This window comes from Quercus robur, chromosome 6 (assembly GCF_932294415.1).
Source record: "Quercus robur chromosome 6, dhQueRobu3.1, whole genome shotgun sequence".
In the NCBI taxonomy this organism is placed as follows: Eukaryota; Viridiplantae; Streptophyta; class Magnoliopsida; order Fagales; family Fagaceae; genus Quercus; species Quercus robur.
The window spans coordinates 15,460,933-15,475,427 of NC_065539.1; the positions used below are offsets into that span (position 1 = coordinate 15,460,933).

The window sequence follows — 14,495 nt, forward strand, 5'->3', positions numbered from 1 at the left end:
CAGAGGGAAGATCCGGACTTGAGGGAGACTCAACCGAGGCAACGATGCGGAGTGTGTCATCAAGAGGGGCATAACCGTAGAAGTTGTCCCAATTCCCGTGGGGCATCGACAAGTGGTACTGCTATAAACTAGGCAAGTGCCCTCACTGTTTTTATATAATATATTCAGAATTTCATTTTGTTATAGTTCTTTGCATTTGGAAACTAATGACCGTATTTTAATTTTTGGCAGGCAAGCGGAAACTCGATTTTGCTAAGTGACATTGTACGTGGGACTTGTGGTTATCTTCTGTATGGACAAGTGCTAGGTGACTATGTAGAGTCTGTTGTATCAGTATGGAGAAGTGCTTAGTGACTATGTAAAGTATGTTGTATCAGTATGGTTTAGTATGGACAAGTGGTAGGCAAATATGGGGACTATGTTGTATTTATTAGTTGTTATTTTGGTAATTGTTGAATGTTGTTGTAATTGAACTATTTGCTGTCTATTGTACTTGTTACTATAGTTGCGTTGTGCAGCTTTTGCCTCTAATGCCAGCAATTATATTACGGCTGGCATTAGTAGCTACTACTTTAAAGCACATTCAACCACAGGGCCCTCCTTTGAAGCATTTTGTTGCTAGTATTGAATGTATTTTGTCCGTTAATAGGGAACCTATAATGGGTATGAATAGTAACTGTTTGAATCCAGTTGTTTGCATATGATGTACGAGCCATTTACCAGTATCATATGCTTTGTATCTACTTGTTTATCGCTGCTCATGTTATGTGTTCTGGATCTAGTTTACTGCTGCAGGGGAAGGGAAACCAATTATGGTTTACTGCTGCACGAGTAGGTGCCAAAAACAAAAAAAACACAAAAAAACCCCAGTAGAAATCGACTTTGTGATAGTCGATTTCCCATGGAAATCGACTCTCTGAGAGTCGATTTCCTATAGAAATCGACTATAAGATAGTCGACTTCCACTGGGGGATTTTTTTTTTTTTTTTAATCCAGTTGGGAACTAATTTCAACAGGCAAGTGAATAGGATTGAAGTGGACTAAAATAGACTGAATGAACCTAATAGACCGAATTGGACTGCAGTGAACCGAATGAACCTAAATGGACGGAATGGACCTAAGTGGACCGAATTGGACCAAAATAGACCAAAAGGACCAAATAGACTGAATTGGACCGAATTAACCAAAGTGGACGTAAGTGAACCAAATTAGACCGAAATGGACCCAAGTTGAAATCGACTATAAGATGGTCGACTTCCACTGGGGGAATTTTTTTTTTTTTAAATCCCAAGCATACACAATCAACAGGCAAGTGAATAGGATTGAAGTGGACTAAAATAGACTGAATGAACCTAATAGACCGAATTGGACTGCAGTGAACCGAATGAACCTAAATGGACGGAATGGACGTAAGTGGACCGAATTGGACCAAAATTGACCAAAAGGACCAAATAGACTGAATTGGACCGAATTAACCAAAGTGGACCTAAGTGAACCAAATTAGACCGAAATGGACCAAATGGGACTTAACATAAAGTCATAACCCTTGTAGGTCTTGCATGAAATACATATGCCAGATCAAACGAGCGCTAAAGTTGATGCCAAAGTTGGCACTTGTAAATAAAGTCATAACCCATGTGTTTATAGTTTTGATCTTCATGGCGGTCAACATGAGACCTATTATTGCCCAACTATAAAATGCTCACTGCTTGTGACTAAAAATTAAAACTGGTTTTTCAAACACTTAGATAAACCATCTTGCTTGTACAAAACCATCAGTCACGAATTGCTGAAAATGAAGTCTGGAAATTTTCAAACACTATTTGAAAGAATCTTAACACAAGTTGATCGGACAAGTTCACAAAATATAAGCCAAAAAATCTATAGAGGAAGTTCATACATCAAAAGGCACCATGCTATTCTCTCATAACTTGACCAATCAAAGACTTAAAAATAAAACGTATTATGCAGCTCTTATATTAGTTGCTGGGAAGCATAAGCAGGTCTCCTTCCATTAAGTTTACGCAGAATATGGTATCCTCAAGGCCATTCTTTGGGCAAGCCAAGGTCTTTCTGAATCTGGGTCAATGAAACGAGGCATGAGGAACTGTTCTGCTTCTTCGTCTATCAATTCTCTAGCCCATGCGACCCTCTTTGATGGGCAACTACCTGGCCCATAGCACCTGCATTTTTAATTGAAGCATTCCATACTTATTTAGTGTGCTATTAAGAATAAACTTTCATAAACACAGCAGCATCCATTTCAGAAGAAAAGTCAAAGAAAAGAAAGTACAACCAACTCCACCAAAACAGTAATCCAACATGTTATCAATTCATTTTCATTTTCATCTCTACTCAGCATCAAAAAAAGGTTATCAATAAGCATCTGCACTTGTTACAAGCTACCAAATCATAATGGTAAAATTGCCGAAAATTTTATTGCAATTTATTAATTATATGGTAAAAAATGCGATGTTCATAATAAAGGCTTATCGTCATTAAGCACAGGAATTAGCAAGCAAATAATTTGAGAAGCATGGTGATGTGTGCTGGCAGCAGCCACACCAAATTGACTATGCTGGGATTGGACGCTTACCAAGTTAATTGAGTCATACTTTTCATCAGCATCTGTAAAACAAGAAAGGTATGTTGTAAGCACTTCACACACTAATGTAGAATGACAACAATTGAATTTAGCGGAAATTCATACAATCAATCTAGTATCAAGTAATTACATAATTTTTTAAGGTAAAATACAAGAAGCCCAACCTGCACTGTGCTTTCTGCTGCTTTTGATGCCAGGTACAACCAGGTTGGAGCCACAAGACGCGGATCATATTCTGTCATACTCTTTCTGAAAGCACAAAAAGAAGTTAAGCTTAGCAAGCAAAAGAGGTGATGGTATTTTTGTTTTTTGTTTTTGTTTTCTTGTTTTCACTTTCATCAGTCACTTCATCAAATTCAGAATCCTCAGTGGCATGTTCACTTTCAGAGTCACTCAACATATACCTTGTTTTCTAACTTGGTTCACCCTTTGAGGTCTTGCTCTTGCTGGTGCAACTTCAATAGTTTCTTCAGTACTGGCAGAAGTAGAAGCAGAACCCGAAAATTGCAATAATCATCATCATCATCATCAGATATCTCCGAAACAGTTGCCAAGGGCTTCTTCTTCTGTGCAGCAGCAGCCCTTTTGCTAGGTTCTTTCTTCTTGGCTGGTACTTTGGGCACTTCAGTCTCCATGGCTGTCAGGCATAAAAACAAAGAGAAATTTACTGTGGGAATACTTACAGGAAAAACAGTCCAACACATTCCCAATGATCACGGTAAAAGATCATGGAAAAATTCACAAGAAACTAATTATTAGTGATGCTGAATCTGAAGTGGAAACAAAAGTTGGTGCTTGTAACATGGAAAATTTTGAGCAATGTACATTACAGAATATGACGAGACAGCTTCTGCAACAAATTCTGCATTATTTGCCTTCTTATTATTGTTCTTCCGTGGGTTCGTGGGTGCTTCTCTAGCAGACTTCATAGCAGCTTCACCCCTTGCTTTGCCTCTCATTTTCTTTCTTAACTCCTCTGACTCACATCACTTCTCTCTAGCTCCTAAATGACATAAAACTAAAAACAGTCAACAAATAGACAACTATACAAAAAAAACAAATCATCACAAGGAATTGTTAATTTTTCAGTCATACATCGAGTTGCCCCTCCAAAGCATCAACATCTGTCCTCCAAAAGGACTTTGGAGTTTCCTTTCTCAAATCATCAACCTCCTTATTGACCTTATCCCTTTCAGCGCATAACTCCTGAACCTTCTCAATGGTCAAGCTTCCAATTGCCATGGCCAGTAGATACTCATAATCACTTATCTGTACCCCATTACTACTGTTGTCAGCAGGAGATTTCACTTCTGTTTCTTCTGTATCATCAGTTGCACCAGCAACTTCTGGCTCAACAGCTTTAGATCCAAATGGAAAAGGACTGAAACCTTTTGTTTGCAGCTCAACAAACAGATCAGCTCTCTTCCTATTACTTACAATGATCTCTCCCTTCACAACTGCAAGGATAAACCTAACCTTGTTTTCTAACTTCAACAACTCCATTTCACGTTTGTTCAGTACAAATTTCTGCACAAAATACAAAAACTGCAATTAATAATTGTTTCCCTAAGAAATGGCTGAAATTATTGAGTATCAGTGTTCTATTTGTGTTCACACAACAGGCCATGACATCAAAGGCAAGATATAAATTCTATGAAGCAGCTTAAGAAGCTTGCAATTTTTTAAAGCGCCAAAGTTTTTCAGCAATTAGATTCTTCTGGAAAAAAAATACAAAAAATAATAATAATAAACAAAATAGATTCCAATATGTTTGACTGTAAGTCTGCTATAAGATGCTTCCAAAAAGCGAATTTACTTACTACATTCAGGATTTCCTAGAGATTAATATTCATGGAGGAAAAAAATAAATAAAAATAGATGCACCTATAGAAATAAGATGCATCAGTGCATGTATTTATCAAAACAAGCTCAGGAAAACAAAAATCTAATTGCCTTTAAGTACATTCTCTACAGAATAGAAAAGACAGAACATCAGTTAAGGAATGAAGTTTCAAATTACAAATCAAATACAGATCATGAAGTACAGTTTCTAAGCAAAACATCTAACGGTCAAGGATTTTCTACAATGTGAAACAGATGAGGTATGTTCACCCTCAGTGGCATACCTTGTTTTCACTTTCATCAGTCACTTCATCAAATTCAGAATCCTCAGTGGCATGTTCACTTTCAGAGTCACTCAACACATACCTTGTTTTCTAACTTGGTTCACCCTTTGAGGTGTTGCTCTTGCTGGTGCAACTTCAATAGTTTCTTCACTACTGGCAGAAGTAGAAGCAGAACCCGAATATTCTTCATTTTCAGTCACTTCATTTACCTTACCAACCCTTCCCAACACAGAACCACTTTTCTTGTTGAATGGAGATGCCCTCATCTTTCTCACTTTCTTCTCCGGTGAAATCCTGGAATTTTCAGGAGGCTTTAACATGTCAGTTCAAAGCTTCTGGGCCAATGTCTGAGGCTGCTGCTTATTCGCTGCACCTCTCTTCTTTGCCGCTGCAGCAGCCCTTTTGCTAGGTTCTTTCTTCTTGGCTGGTACTTTGGGCACTTCAGTCTCCATGGCTGTCAGGCATAAAAACAAGATGTGATATGGTAGGGCTGTTATTGGGGGGTTCAATCACAAAATCAGTGATACAAAAATTGTATATGCAATGAATTCAAATCTATTTAACAGATGTTCATATTGATCATGAATTTCAGAGTATCTAGTTGGATCTGAACTCATATCATGCCATATTCACATTGAATTGACAGTCATGTAACATACTTCATTATCACATATCACATAGCTAACTGTCTAATCCTATATAAATGGTTCAACCAAAAGTGGTGGAACATACCTGCGATGATCTCAGCTGCTGCATAGCAATCTCAACAGCTTTGCTCCCGCCTAAGAAATTTGGATTTGAAGAATTTATATAATCCATCTGAATGAAATAAGTTCATATATCAGCAGAAAACAATACTGGCATTTGTGTGTCAAATTTGATGTTATTGAAAACAAGATGTGATCAGTAGAAAGACTGCCATCACATATGAAATTCTGCTGGTACCAAAGCACAATCACTTATCATGTAAGAATCAAGAAAGCAAATGAATCAATCCCTTTCATTCCAGCAAGTGACCAAAACAACAGATTATCAAGGACATCAAAGGTGTAATGAAATTATCTGAAAGCTGCAAAAGTATTGTAATTCGGTAATTCGTGATGCTTGATTTCGGGATACAAGCTTTCATATTCTGTTCTTTATGTTATTGTATAGCCAACACCATGGTTTTGTTTCTATTGATAGCAGGATATAAGTTTTTGATTTCTTATATCCGACTAGTAGTAAGCAATCAAACACTTAGATAAAACCTAATTTTCAAGCCTTCATTTTGCCTTTAAAATTCCAGTCCACATTTTGAAAGATATTAGTATATGTAATATCAGATTTCAAATGAATTTTGAAACTTGGTGATTCCACTTTACCATCAATTAGCACAGATGCAATATGAAGTTCTAACTATAAACACTTTTGTGCCTACTTTGCCACCCATATATCTAATTACGTGCCATCCTAGATTTTAAGTATAATATCATTGCCCACAGCTTTTTTTTTTTTTTTATATGTAATTTTAATTTACTAAAATTGGAAAAGCACATACAAGAAGTCTACAGAAATTTAAAAAATAGAAAGAAACAAAAGAAAGCTAAAAGATTAGCGATACGAGTGCAAAGAGTCTAAAAACTCATCAGAGATAAGAGCAAAATTTAATTGAACGGAGATATTAGATAACCTCCATCTCAATAAGATTCACTATCATTCTCTCAGCAGGCTTTACGCCATCACGCAAAAACTTTCCCATGACTTCATCCATACGCCTTCTTAAGAAGGGAAACCTTTGCAACTCAGTTGCCTCACAAGCACGGCTCATCTGCAGGGAAACAAAATATTCTACATCTTGAAATTCATCACACAATAACACAAAAGCAGAACTCATAAGAGCACAGCAAACTAGACTTGTATATGTCACCTTCACCAGTTCATCATAAACAAATCTGAGACACTGAAGACTAGGATCTAACAACCGAGCAATTTGTCTTCTAATCAAAACTTCAAACGGAACCTGAAACACCAATAAAGAATTCACCATCCAATCACCCATGGGAAACACAAAACAAATACATCATATGCACCATTAAACAATCAAGAAAACAGATGGCTCACAGACTCCCCACTAGACTTACGCATGCATGGGCACACGCCCCTTTCAAAGAATACAAATAAAAGCAGTCCACACAAACTCCATAGCCCAAATATTCCCAGCCCACAACAATAGGATCAAGTTCAAAGTTGTTTTCCCATCAACAAAAAAAAAGTTTAAAGATGTTTTATACATATAAGTACAAAATTTATTAGGAACAGAAAAGGGAAAGAGAACAATAATTGTCTGAATGAACCTTTCAAAGAATACAAATATAAAATACAGAGAATCAATAAACTCAAACAAAAGACACAAAGGTGGTTGTCTCCTAGAGCACGTATCCTGTCAAACAAAGACCACAAAATATGCTTTTTGATTGCAAAAGTAGGACGTTCAACTCCATCAAAGACTCATCTGTAGCTTTCATACAACAGAATCCACATGACACACAAGGGCAAGGCTCACCACATGTTCGCTCCTCTGTGGCACTGAAACTCACCTTCCCAACATTCTAACAAATCAAGCACTGATTTAAGCATCACCCAAGCCAACCGAAACCAGGTGAAGGCAAATAATTTGTTGGTATATAGAGTGTCATATCCTAGTTAGCCATACAGCCTACATTATAGTCTCTGGATTTCTAAAACTAATTCCTCAGTTCTACTGAACATTGAGATCTAATTACTCAGGAATCAAATTCTCATGAGTTTAGAAACTCATGAGAATCGTAAATGCTCAAGAATTTTTTTTTTATATAAAAAATCTACCAAAAAACCATGCCCTTAAGGTTGTTCATCATAGAGCACAAATAAACAGTTTCCAGCAGAATATAAATCTAAATACGGATGATCAGATTCCATGATGAAAAAATCACGGCATCATTCATGGATACAATACTTAAGATTATCTGATCTTACCAGTACTTTAATGCAATTATGGCATCATATGCCCTTATAGTTGTTCATCATAGAGCACAAATAAACAGTTTCCAGTAGAATATAAATCTAAATATACACTTATAAAAAATATATATAAATCTAAATATGGATTATCAGATTCCATGAAGAAATCATGGCATCATACATGGATACAATACTTAAGATTATCCAATCTTACTAGTACTCTAGTACAATTATGGCATCATATATGCAAATACACCAGTTCCCCCAAACTTTGCAAACTACATTTAAGCACCAAAGAAGGCTAAAAATATTCTAGCAACTCACATATTTTATACTGCGTAACTTACTTTAGATTCAATAGCTTCTCCATACATTCGCAACTCTTTAACAATACTCATCATATGGAAATTTAACTCAGCGTTCAAACCTGGGAGAACCATTCTGATATGCTGCTCCAGAATCTGAATAGGAAACAAATAACATCAACAATGAAAAATCAAAAGAAAAAAAGAAATGAAAAATAATCAAGAGTAAGAGATCTGAATAGAAAACAAACAAAATCAACAATGACCAGTCAAAAAACAGAACAAAAAATTAATAAAGACAACAAATTGTCTAAATAAGAAAGGGAAACAGAATCACAACCATTCCATTTTCCATTGCTCCAATATCTAAAAAGTGTAATTAGTAAAAAGTATATCATCTCATGCACGCTATGCATTTAGTAATTTATATGAAAAGAAAAGCACTCAGCTGTTTCCTGTCTGCATCACCAATGGGACCATTTACAATTTTCAAAAGCTAAATGAAATTAAGCTTAACAGTAACCCCTAATTAATATTAATCAGCCTCTTTTTTATAAGTTTTGGCCCCAAGAGAGGGAGAAGGGAAGATTCGAACTAGTGAATACTGCCTAATGTGACATGGTCCCTAGCCGATTGTGCTACCCTTGGGGTTAATTTAATAACAAAATGCAACAATTCCATGATGGGAGCTCTCAAAGACTCAAAAAACCCATTTTTTTCCTTTGTTTGTAGCTGTGAAATTGAAGAGATTCAAGGAAGACCCATTTGCCAAAAAACACCAATTTATGTACTTATACTCAATATTGAAAAAAACAAAACAAAAAAAAATTTAATGATAGGCTAACAAGAAAAGGCTAATGACCGAAAAGCAGAGCATAAGCCCAACTTCTGCATGAAGTACAAATTCAAGCAATAAAGATTAATTACCTGAGCCGCAGAAGTTGCACCATGCCGTTTTGAGAGCTAACTCCGATCAGGTGCAATAATTGGGTTCTCAAAGTTACTCACCAGTGCATCTTTCGGAGGATCATATGGAGGCACGTTTTCAAGTTCTGCTTTACAAGCAGCAAGAAAAAGTTAGCTTTAATGATTCTTTGTTACCGAGATTCTTCTTGCAACCTCACGTGTTCCACTTCTTTATATTTCTTTCTAATACCCCTTAGGAAAAAATATAAAGAAATGGAAGACCTGAGGAAGCAAGAAGAATCTCGGGAACATAGAATAATTAAAGCTAACTTTTTCTTGCTGCTGCAGAAGCAGAACTTGAAAACATGCCTCCATATGAACCTCCAAAAGATGTACTTGTGAGTAACTTTGAGAACCCCATTATTGATCTATGCCTCAGGTCGTGGGTTATGACGTGAACCCACGACCTGAAGCTTTAAGCCCATTTTGACGAAAATACTTTTCAGTAAAAAAAGATTAGAAACCTATTAGAAATAAGTCATGCCATGGAAAACAACACACCCACGAACCATTTACAAATTTAATTGTATGAAGTAACCAACCTCAGTATTAATCCTTGCTTTGGATATGGCATCATCCTTGAGCAACTTCTTCAATACCTGCACAAAGTTCACTAACCATTAGCATCACAAGTTGAAAATCTCTATACACTGCCAATAACCAAAAAACCTCAAAACATAGTCACTTGCCTTACGAAATGGAGAAACTATAAATAAACATAAGAGCTGAGGAAACAAGAAGAATATTGTCATCAAAGAAGCATTGATGCAACAAGTTTGTAGCTACTGCTGAAACAGAACATAAAGCAAGATAGTTAGTTCTTGTTAATGCATGCACAAGGAAGCGGGAATTAAACTTGTTTTCATTAATAACAAGAGAACCATAGATAACCACAAACACATGAATATGTACCTCGAAGATAACAGCAACAAGAATTGTATTATTCACAAACACATGAATATCTACCTCCAGCTAATGTCCCAACTGTACCTTTCACCTAGTTCAAATAATGTACATTAAAACCATTTTGGCCACAAATATAATTTCATGAACTTTTCAACACCAGCTTGAAATGTCCAGTTAAAGGAATAAGGTATCATTTGAGTTACCTTTTTTGAACCTTACGCTTTCTCGTATAATAAGGAGGAGGTCTTGCATGTCCTTCGTCAGATGCGTCGGGCCCAGCGTTGTGTCCATGTTTGTGCCCCCCTGTCCCACAAGGAGGTGCCTTAGATATGCGTTTTGGTCGACCTTCTGCCGCTGCAGCTAACCCAACAGGCTGCTCAGGCTGCACATGTGGTGGGTCAACGGCTGAAGAAGGGCCAGTGGACGTACTGTGGGAAGGTGGGAGGGGTTGCAAGTCAGGAGGGGTTTGATCAAGACCCAGGTCATATGATGGAATAGGTGATAGCTCAGGAAATGACCGTGGGGTGGGTGGACGAATGTCAGACCCAGGACAGGCATGTGGGGTGGGTGGAGGGATGGTGGGACTAGGGGACTCATGTGGGGTGGGTGGAGGGATGGTGGGACCAGGGGACTCATGTGGAGTGGCTAAAGGGATGGTGGGGGTAGGGGATGGATGTGAGGTGGGTGAAGGGATGGTGGGGCTAACGGATGGATGTGGGGTGGGTGAAGGGATGGTGGGGCTAAGGGATGGATGTGCGGTGGATGGAGAGGGATCGAGGGTAGGGACAACCTGAGGGGTAGCAACAGGCGAACGAGAGCAACGTCCGGCAGGAGCTGTGCTCGTGCTTGGGCTCTCAGTAGTGCTTGGCCTCTGAGTAGGCGCTGCCGCAGGAGTAGCTGCCTCCTCGTTCGGGGCCTCAGGTTCCTGAGGTCGTACACGGCCAATCTCATGCACTGCCTCCAGCACATTAATAATGTCATTGTGGGCCTCCGTGCCCACTGGGTGACGGCGCATCATACGGACATATCCTTCAATCTGCACATAGAAAAACCAAGTATATTAATAATGCAATATCAAAATGAAGAAAGCCAATCAATAGTATAATAAAGGTTGGTTCCAAATTGATACGACAACTAATAATTGGAAATTATAGGGACACCAACTGTTACATTGGACTAAATTGAAATTAACTTTTCTATTAAAGATATAGTTAACGGATATTGTGTTCTCAAAAATGCAAATTAAAAATTCAAATGAGGAAAAAAATTAAAAATAATAAAAATGGAAAGAAGAATGTATACCATAACTGTAAAGGCTGAAATAGAAGATATGACCTTAGAGCATCCCAAATTACATTTGTATATGAACAAAGTTCTCTATAAGGTAAATCAACAAGATTGTCTATAAGCAATCTTAAGCAAATGAAATTAAAAGGGAGGTTTGATGCTAAGCAAACATTGGACCACATAAGGTGTGTTCTCTAAACAGTGGTAAACTAAGTAACAAGTACGGTAAAATGTAGAACACATGGAGAAGTTACCAATACAATGAATCTAGCACCGGGGATATCGATAAACCTTCGAGTTATCCTTGTGAACCAATCGAAGTACTCGTGGTGTAGAGGCATATCACCAAGCACTGCTTCACAACGATGTTGAAGGCGATGACCCCACTCCGTGAGATGCATAGCATGTCTCCGCACCCAATCAACACCCATCTTCCCCCTCAAATCAATGTCATGAAGCACCGAGTCCGTGTTAACATGGCGGGGAATTTCTTGGATCATCCCAAATTGCCTCACAACACGATCCGGTGTATGTTTCTCTACTAGATGGAAACATACAAGCGGCACCATTGCCGTCCACACTGCCCTCCCTGCAACGCACGACGGCGGAAGGTTCTCGTATTCATCTTCATACGGCTGCCACACCACCTACAACAGCCCAAAAACAAATATGCAACACATTAGGCAACTATCTTTCTATTTCAAAGTTCAGCAAATATATATCTTCTTCTTGAACATGTTGAACAAAGCATAAACATAATACCTGGTTTGGCAACATTAAAGCTATTTGCTCCCGATACCTGTCCCTAAAGACCTGGGCGGGCCTATTTTTCTTGTTTGGGACCCACACCCACCTACAATCAAGAACAGGGGATCAATATCTACAACTTCCGAAGTAAGATAATATTATGATTAAAACTATAATGTAATCAGATATAACTACTAATAGAATCTTATAGAAATTTACTGAATTAATAATATCACTAGAATAAAAAAAGTCCTTAAGCCAAACAAAGCACATATTGACAAAGCAGATAAATATCTATATATCTATCTATGTAAACATTCAGAACCCAACAAAGATTAATTAAAAGCAGACCATCCCAAAAAGACCCTCATATTTGCTATATAAGTAATATCAAATATACTGAGGATTTGTCATTACAACTCCACGCATTAGCTTTTGAACTGTTCGGACCAGTGATAGGCAAGGCTTAGCTGTAAAACTTGATTGCTCTAAAAGCACATTTCCATAACTACTCACACATAAAATAAAACTAGCTAGCAACTTGATTGCTTAGCAGAATAAAATGATGGTTCCGGAAAAACTTGACTGCAATGTTTAAGCCATTTTACCCATCAACCATCACCATCACCATCACCAGGATCCCAATCCCTCACTAGATAATGGTACTAGAAACGGTAGTAGACATAAAATATTACAAAGCCAAGTTGATCCTTTAGTTTACTTACAAATAACAAAAGGGAAAGAATACCAAATAACAAATAATTGGAAAGAGTAAAAATTAGATTAAAGATAAAGATTCTACTTTTACATTATACCCAAAATTTTCCTACATTATGACATCTAAACATTAGCATTCTAAAACTGAAAGTCATTCACAATCTGGAACCAATGTCAATGACAATATTTATATTAGATACTCATATCACATTTACTCAAATAAATTGAACCCATCAATCCCTACTATACCCAATCCAACCATTTCACTAGATTAATAGGGAGTTAGGTTTCAGTCACAATAACATTTTAGTTGCTCAAAATCTCAGACAAAAAACTCATGCATTAAAATATACAACTCACACAAACATTTCATCAAACAATTTCTTAGCAAATCTAAATCGCACTCAGTTTACCAGACCTCACATATAACTCAAAAAATTGAAAACTAAATAACATTGCACTCCCAGCCTTAGTAGAAGTTATAGACCCATATAGATAAATCCAAAAAAAAAAAAAAAAAAAAAACATTAAAATTTTACCATAATTTCAAACCCAGTTCCATGAATGAATGAAAAAACAACTATCAAAACCAAGACAAGCAAAAGACGTTACTTTTTTGCAATTCCAAAAGCCATCCACATAATCTGCACATGATTTCTCAGAAACCCAATCCACAAGACATTGTGTGAAAAGTTCTAGGTTGACAAGTTTCCTTCCATAGTCCTTTAGCCCTTTGAACACTCTTCTTGAAGTAGGAACAAACTTACTTGACATAAATGATTCGTACAATGATTCGTAATCATATATATTGAAACATGTGTTTAACATTTTTTAATGTTGACATAAATGATTCGTACAACCCTTTTAAATAAAAATTTAAATTTAAATTTTAAGTTACATGATTGTAAGCTTAGGTAATGATCACATATTGTAAATGAAGTTACTAAGGTACAGACTTACTTAAGGGACAGTGGACCACGCACTGGAGGACCATAAGCACCCACTGGTGGGCCACGCTCAACTGCCGGGCACAAAAAGGGGAATCTGGCCCACGCCCAATACTGGACCAACAATAAACACCCACCAATCTGACTGGCTTTCTTATCACTTGCCCTGCATAACTGTCGGTACAGCCATGCAAGGCAAGCACTTCCCCAACTATACCTTCGTGGGTTGCGAAGGTCTTCCAACTGCTGCACCCACATTAGATGCACCCTATCACCGGATTTGTCCATGAAGATTGTGTCCCCCAATAGTGCTAAGATGTAGCATCGTGCGTACCTATGCACTTCATCGTCTTCAGCATTAGGCGGCAGTGGATGGGCAACTTGCTCCAAAAGCCGTTTGATGAGAATCCTCTGGCCACTACATTCCAGATGGTCTTCATTGGCAGGTCGAAAGCCAAGGTACTCATCGCACACAGTCTCCCATATTTTTTGTGTGCTCCCTGTTATAGCGTCACCATCAACAGGAAGTCCAAGCAGAACCTCCACATCCTGCAATGTGATGGTGACCTCACCATGCGGCATGTGGAATGTGTGAGTCTCGGGCCGCCATCGCTCCACTAAGGCCGTTATCAGGCCATGATCAATCTCTCTACCCGGAGTCCTGAGAAGTCCCTCCAAACCAAGTGCCTTAATGATGTCAATCACTCGATCATCCACCATTGGCTCTCGATTCGAGAACTCTTCACTACGGGCACGACATTTAAGGGACCCTGGATCCTGCACAAAACATAACCATGGATTAACGGGGCAAGTTGAGTGCAATAGAAGTTGTTTATAGTATTTATAACACCCACCATGGATTAACGGGGCAATGGATTAACATACAACTTATAAACATACAACTTAT

General features: G+C 37.8%; 3 protein-coding genes across 3 annotated transcripts; all 3 read right to left on the reverse strand.

The window, feature by feature from the left end:
* Window positions 1-3,518: 3,518 nt before the first annotated feature.
* LOC126732962 (DNA topoisomerase 2-like) lies at window positions 3,519-4,239 on the reverse strand. Its single transcript, XM_050436049.1, has 2 exons — window positions 3,701-4,239; window positions 3,519-3,608 (listed from the first exon to the last, which is right to left on the reverse strand). The coding sequence occupies exons 1-2, from the start codon at window positions 4,106-4,108 to the stop codon at window positions 3,573-3,575; spliced, it is 444 nt and encodes a 147-aa protein (XP_050292006.1). The 5' UTR covers window positions 4,109-4,239; the 3' UTR covers window positions 3,519-3,572.
* Window positions 4,240-4,569: 330 nt separating this feature from the next.
* On the reverse strand, window positions 4,570-6,772 carry LOC126689895 (dynamin-related protein 3B-like). The gene is made up of 4 exons (XM_050385059.1): window positions 6,641-6,772; window positions 6,404-6,541; window positions 5,464-5,550; window positions 4,570-5,185 (listed from the first exon to the last, which is right to left on the reverse strand). Exons 1-4 carry the CDS (start codon window positions 6,770-6,772, stop codon window positions 5,045-5,047), a joined length of 498 nt encoding a protein of 165 aa, XP_050241016.1. The 3' UTR covers window positions 4,570-5,044.
* A 3,130-nt stretch (window positions 6,773-9,902) lies between these two features.
* Window positions 9,903-10,920, reverse strand: LOC126732961 (vegetative cell wall protein gp1-like). The gene is made up of 2 exons (XM_050436048.1): window positions 10,094-10,920; window positions 9,903-9,981 (listed from the first exon to the last, which is right to left on the reverse strand). The coding sequence occupies exons 1-2, from the start codon at window positions 10,906-10,908 to the stop codon at window positions 9,978-9,980; spliced, it is 819 nt and encodes a 272-aa protein (XP_050292005.1). The 5' UTR covers window positions 10,909-10,920; the 3' UTR covers window positions 9,903-9,977.
* Between the last annotated feature and the right edge of the window lie 3,575 nt (window positions 10,921-14,495).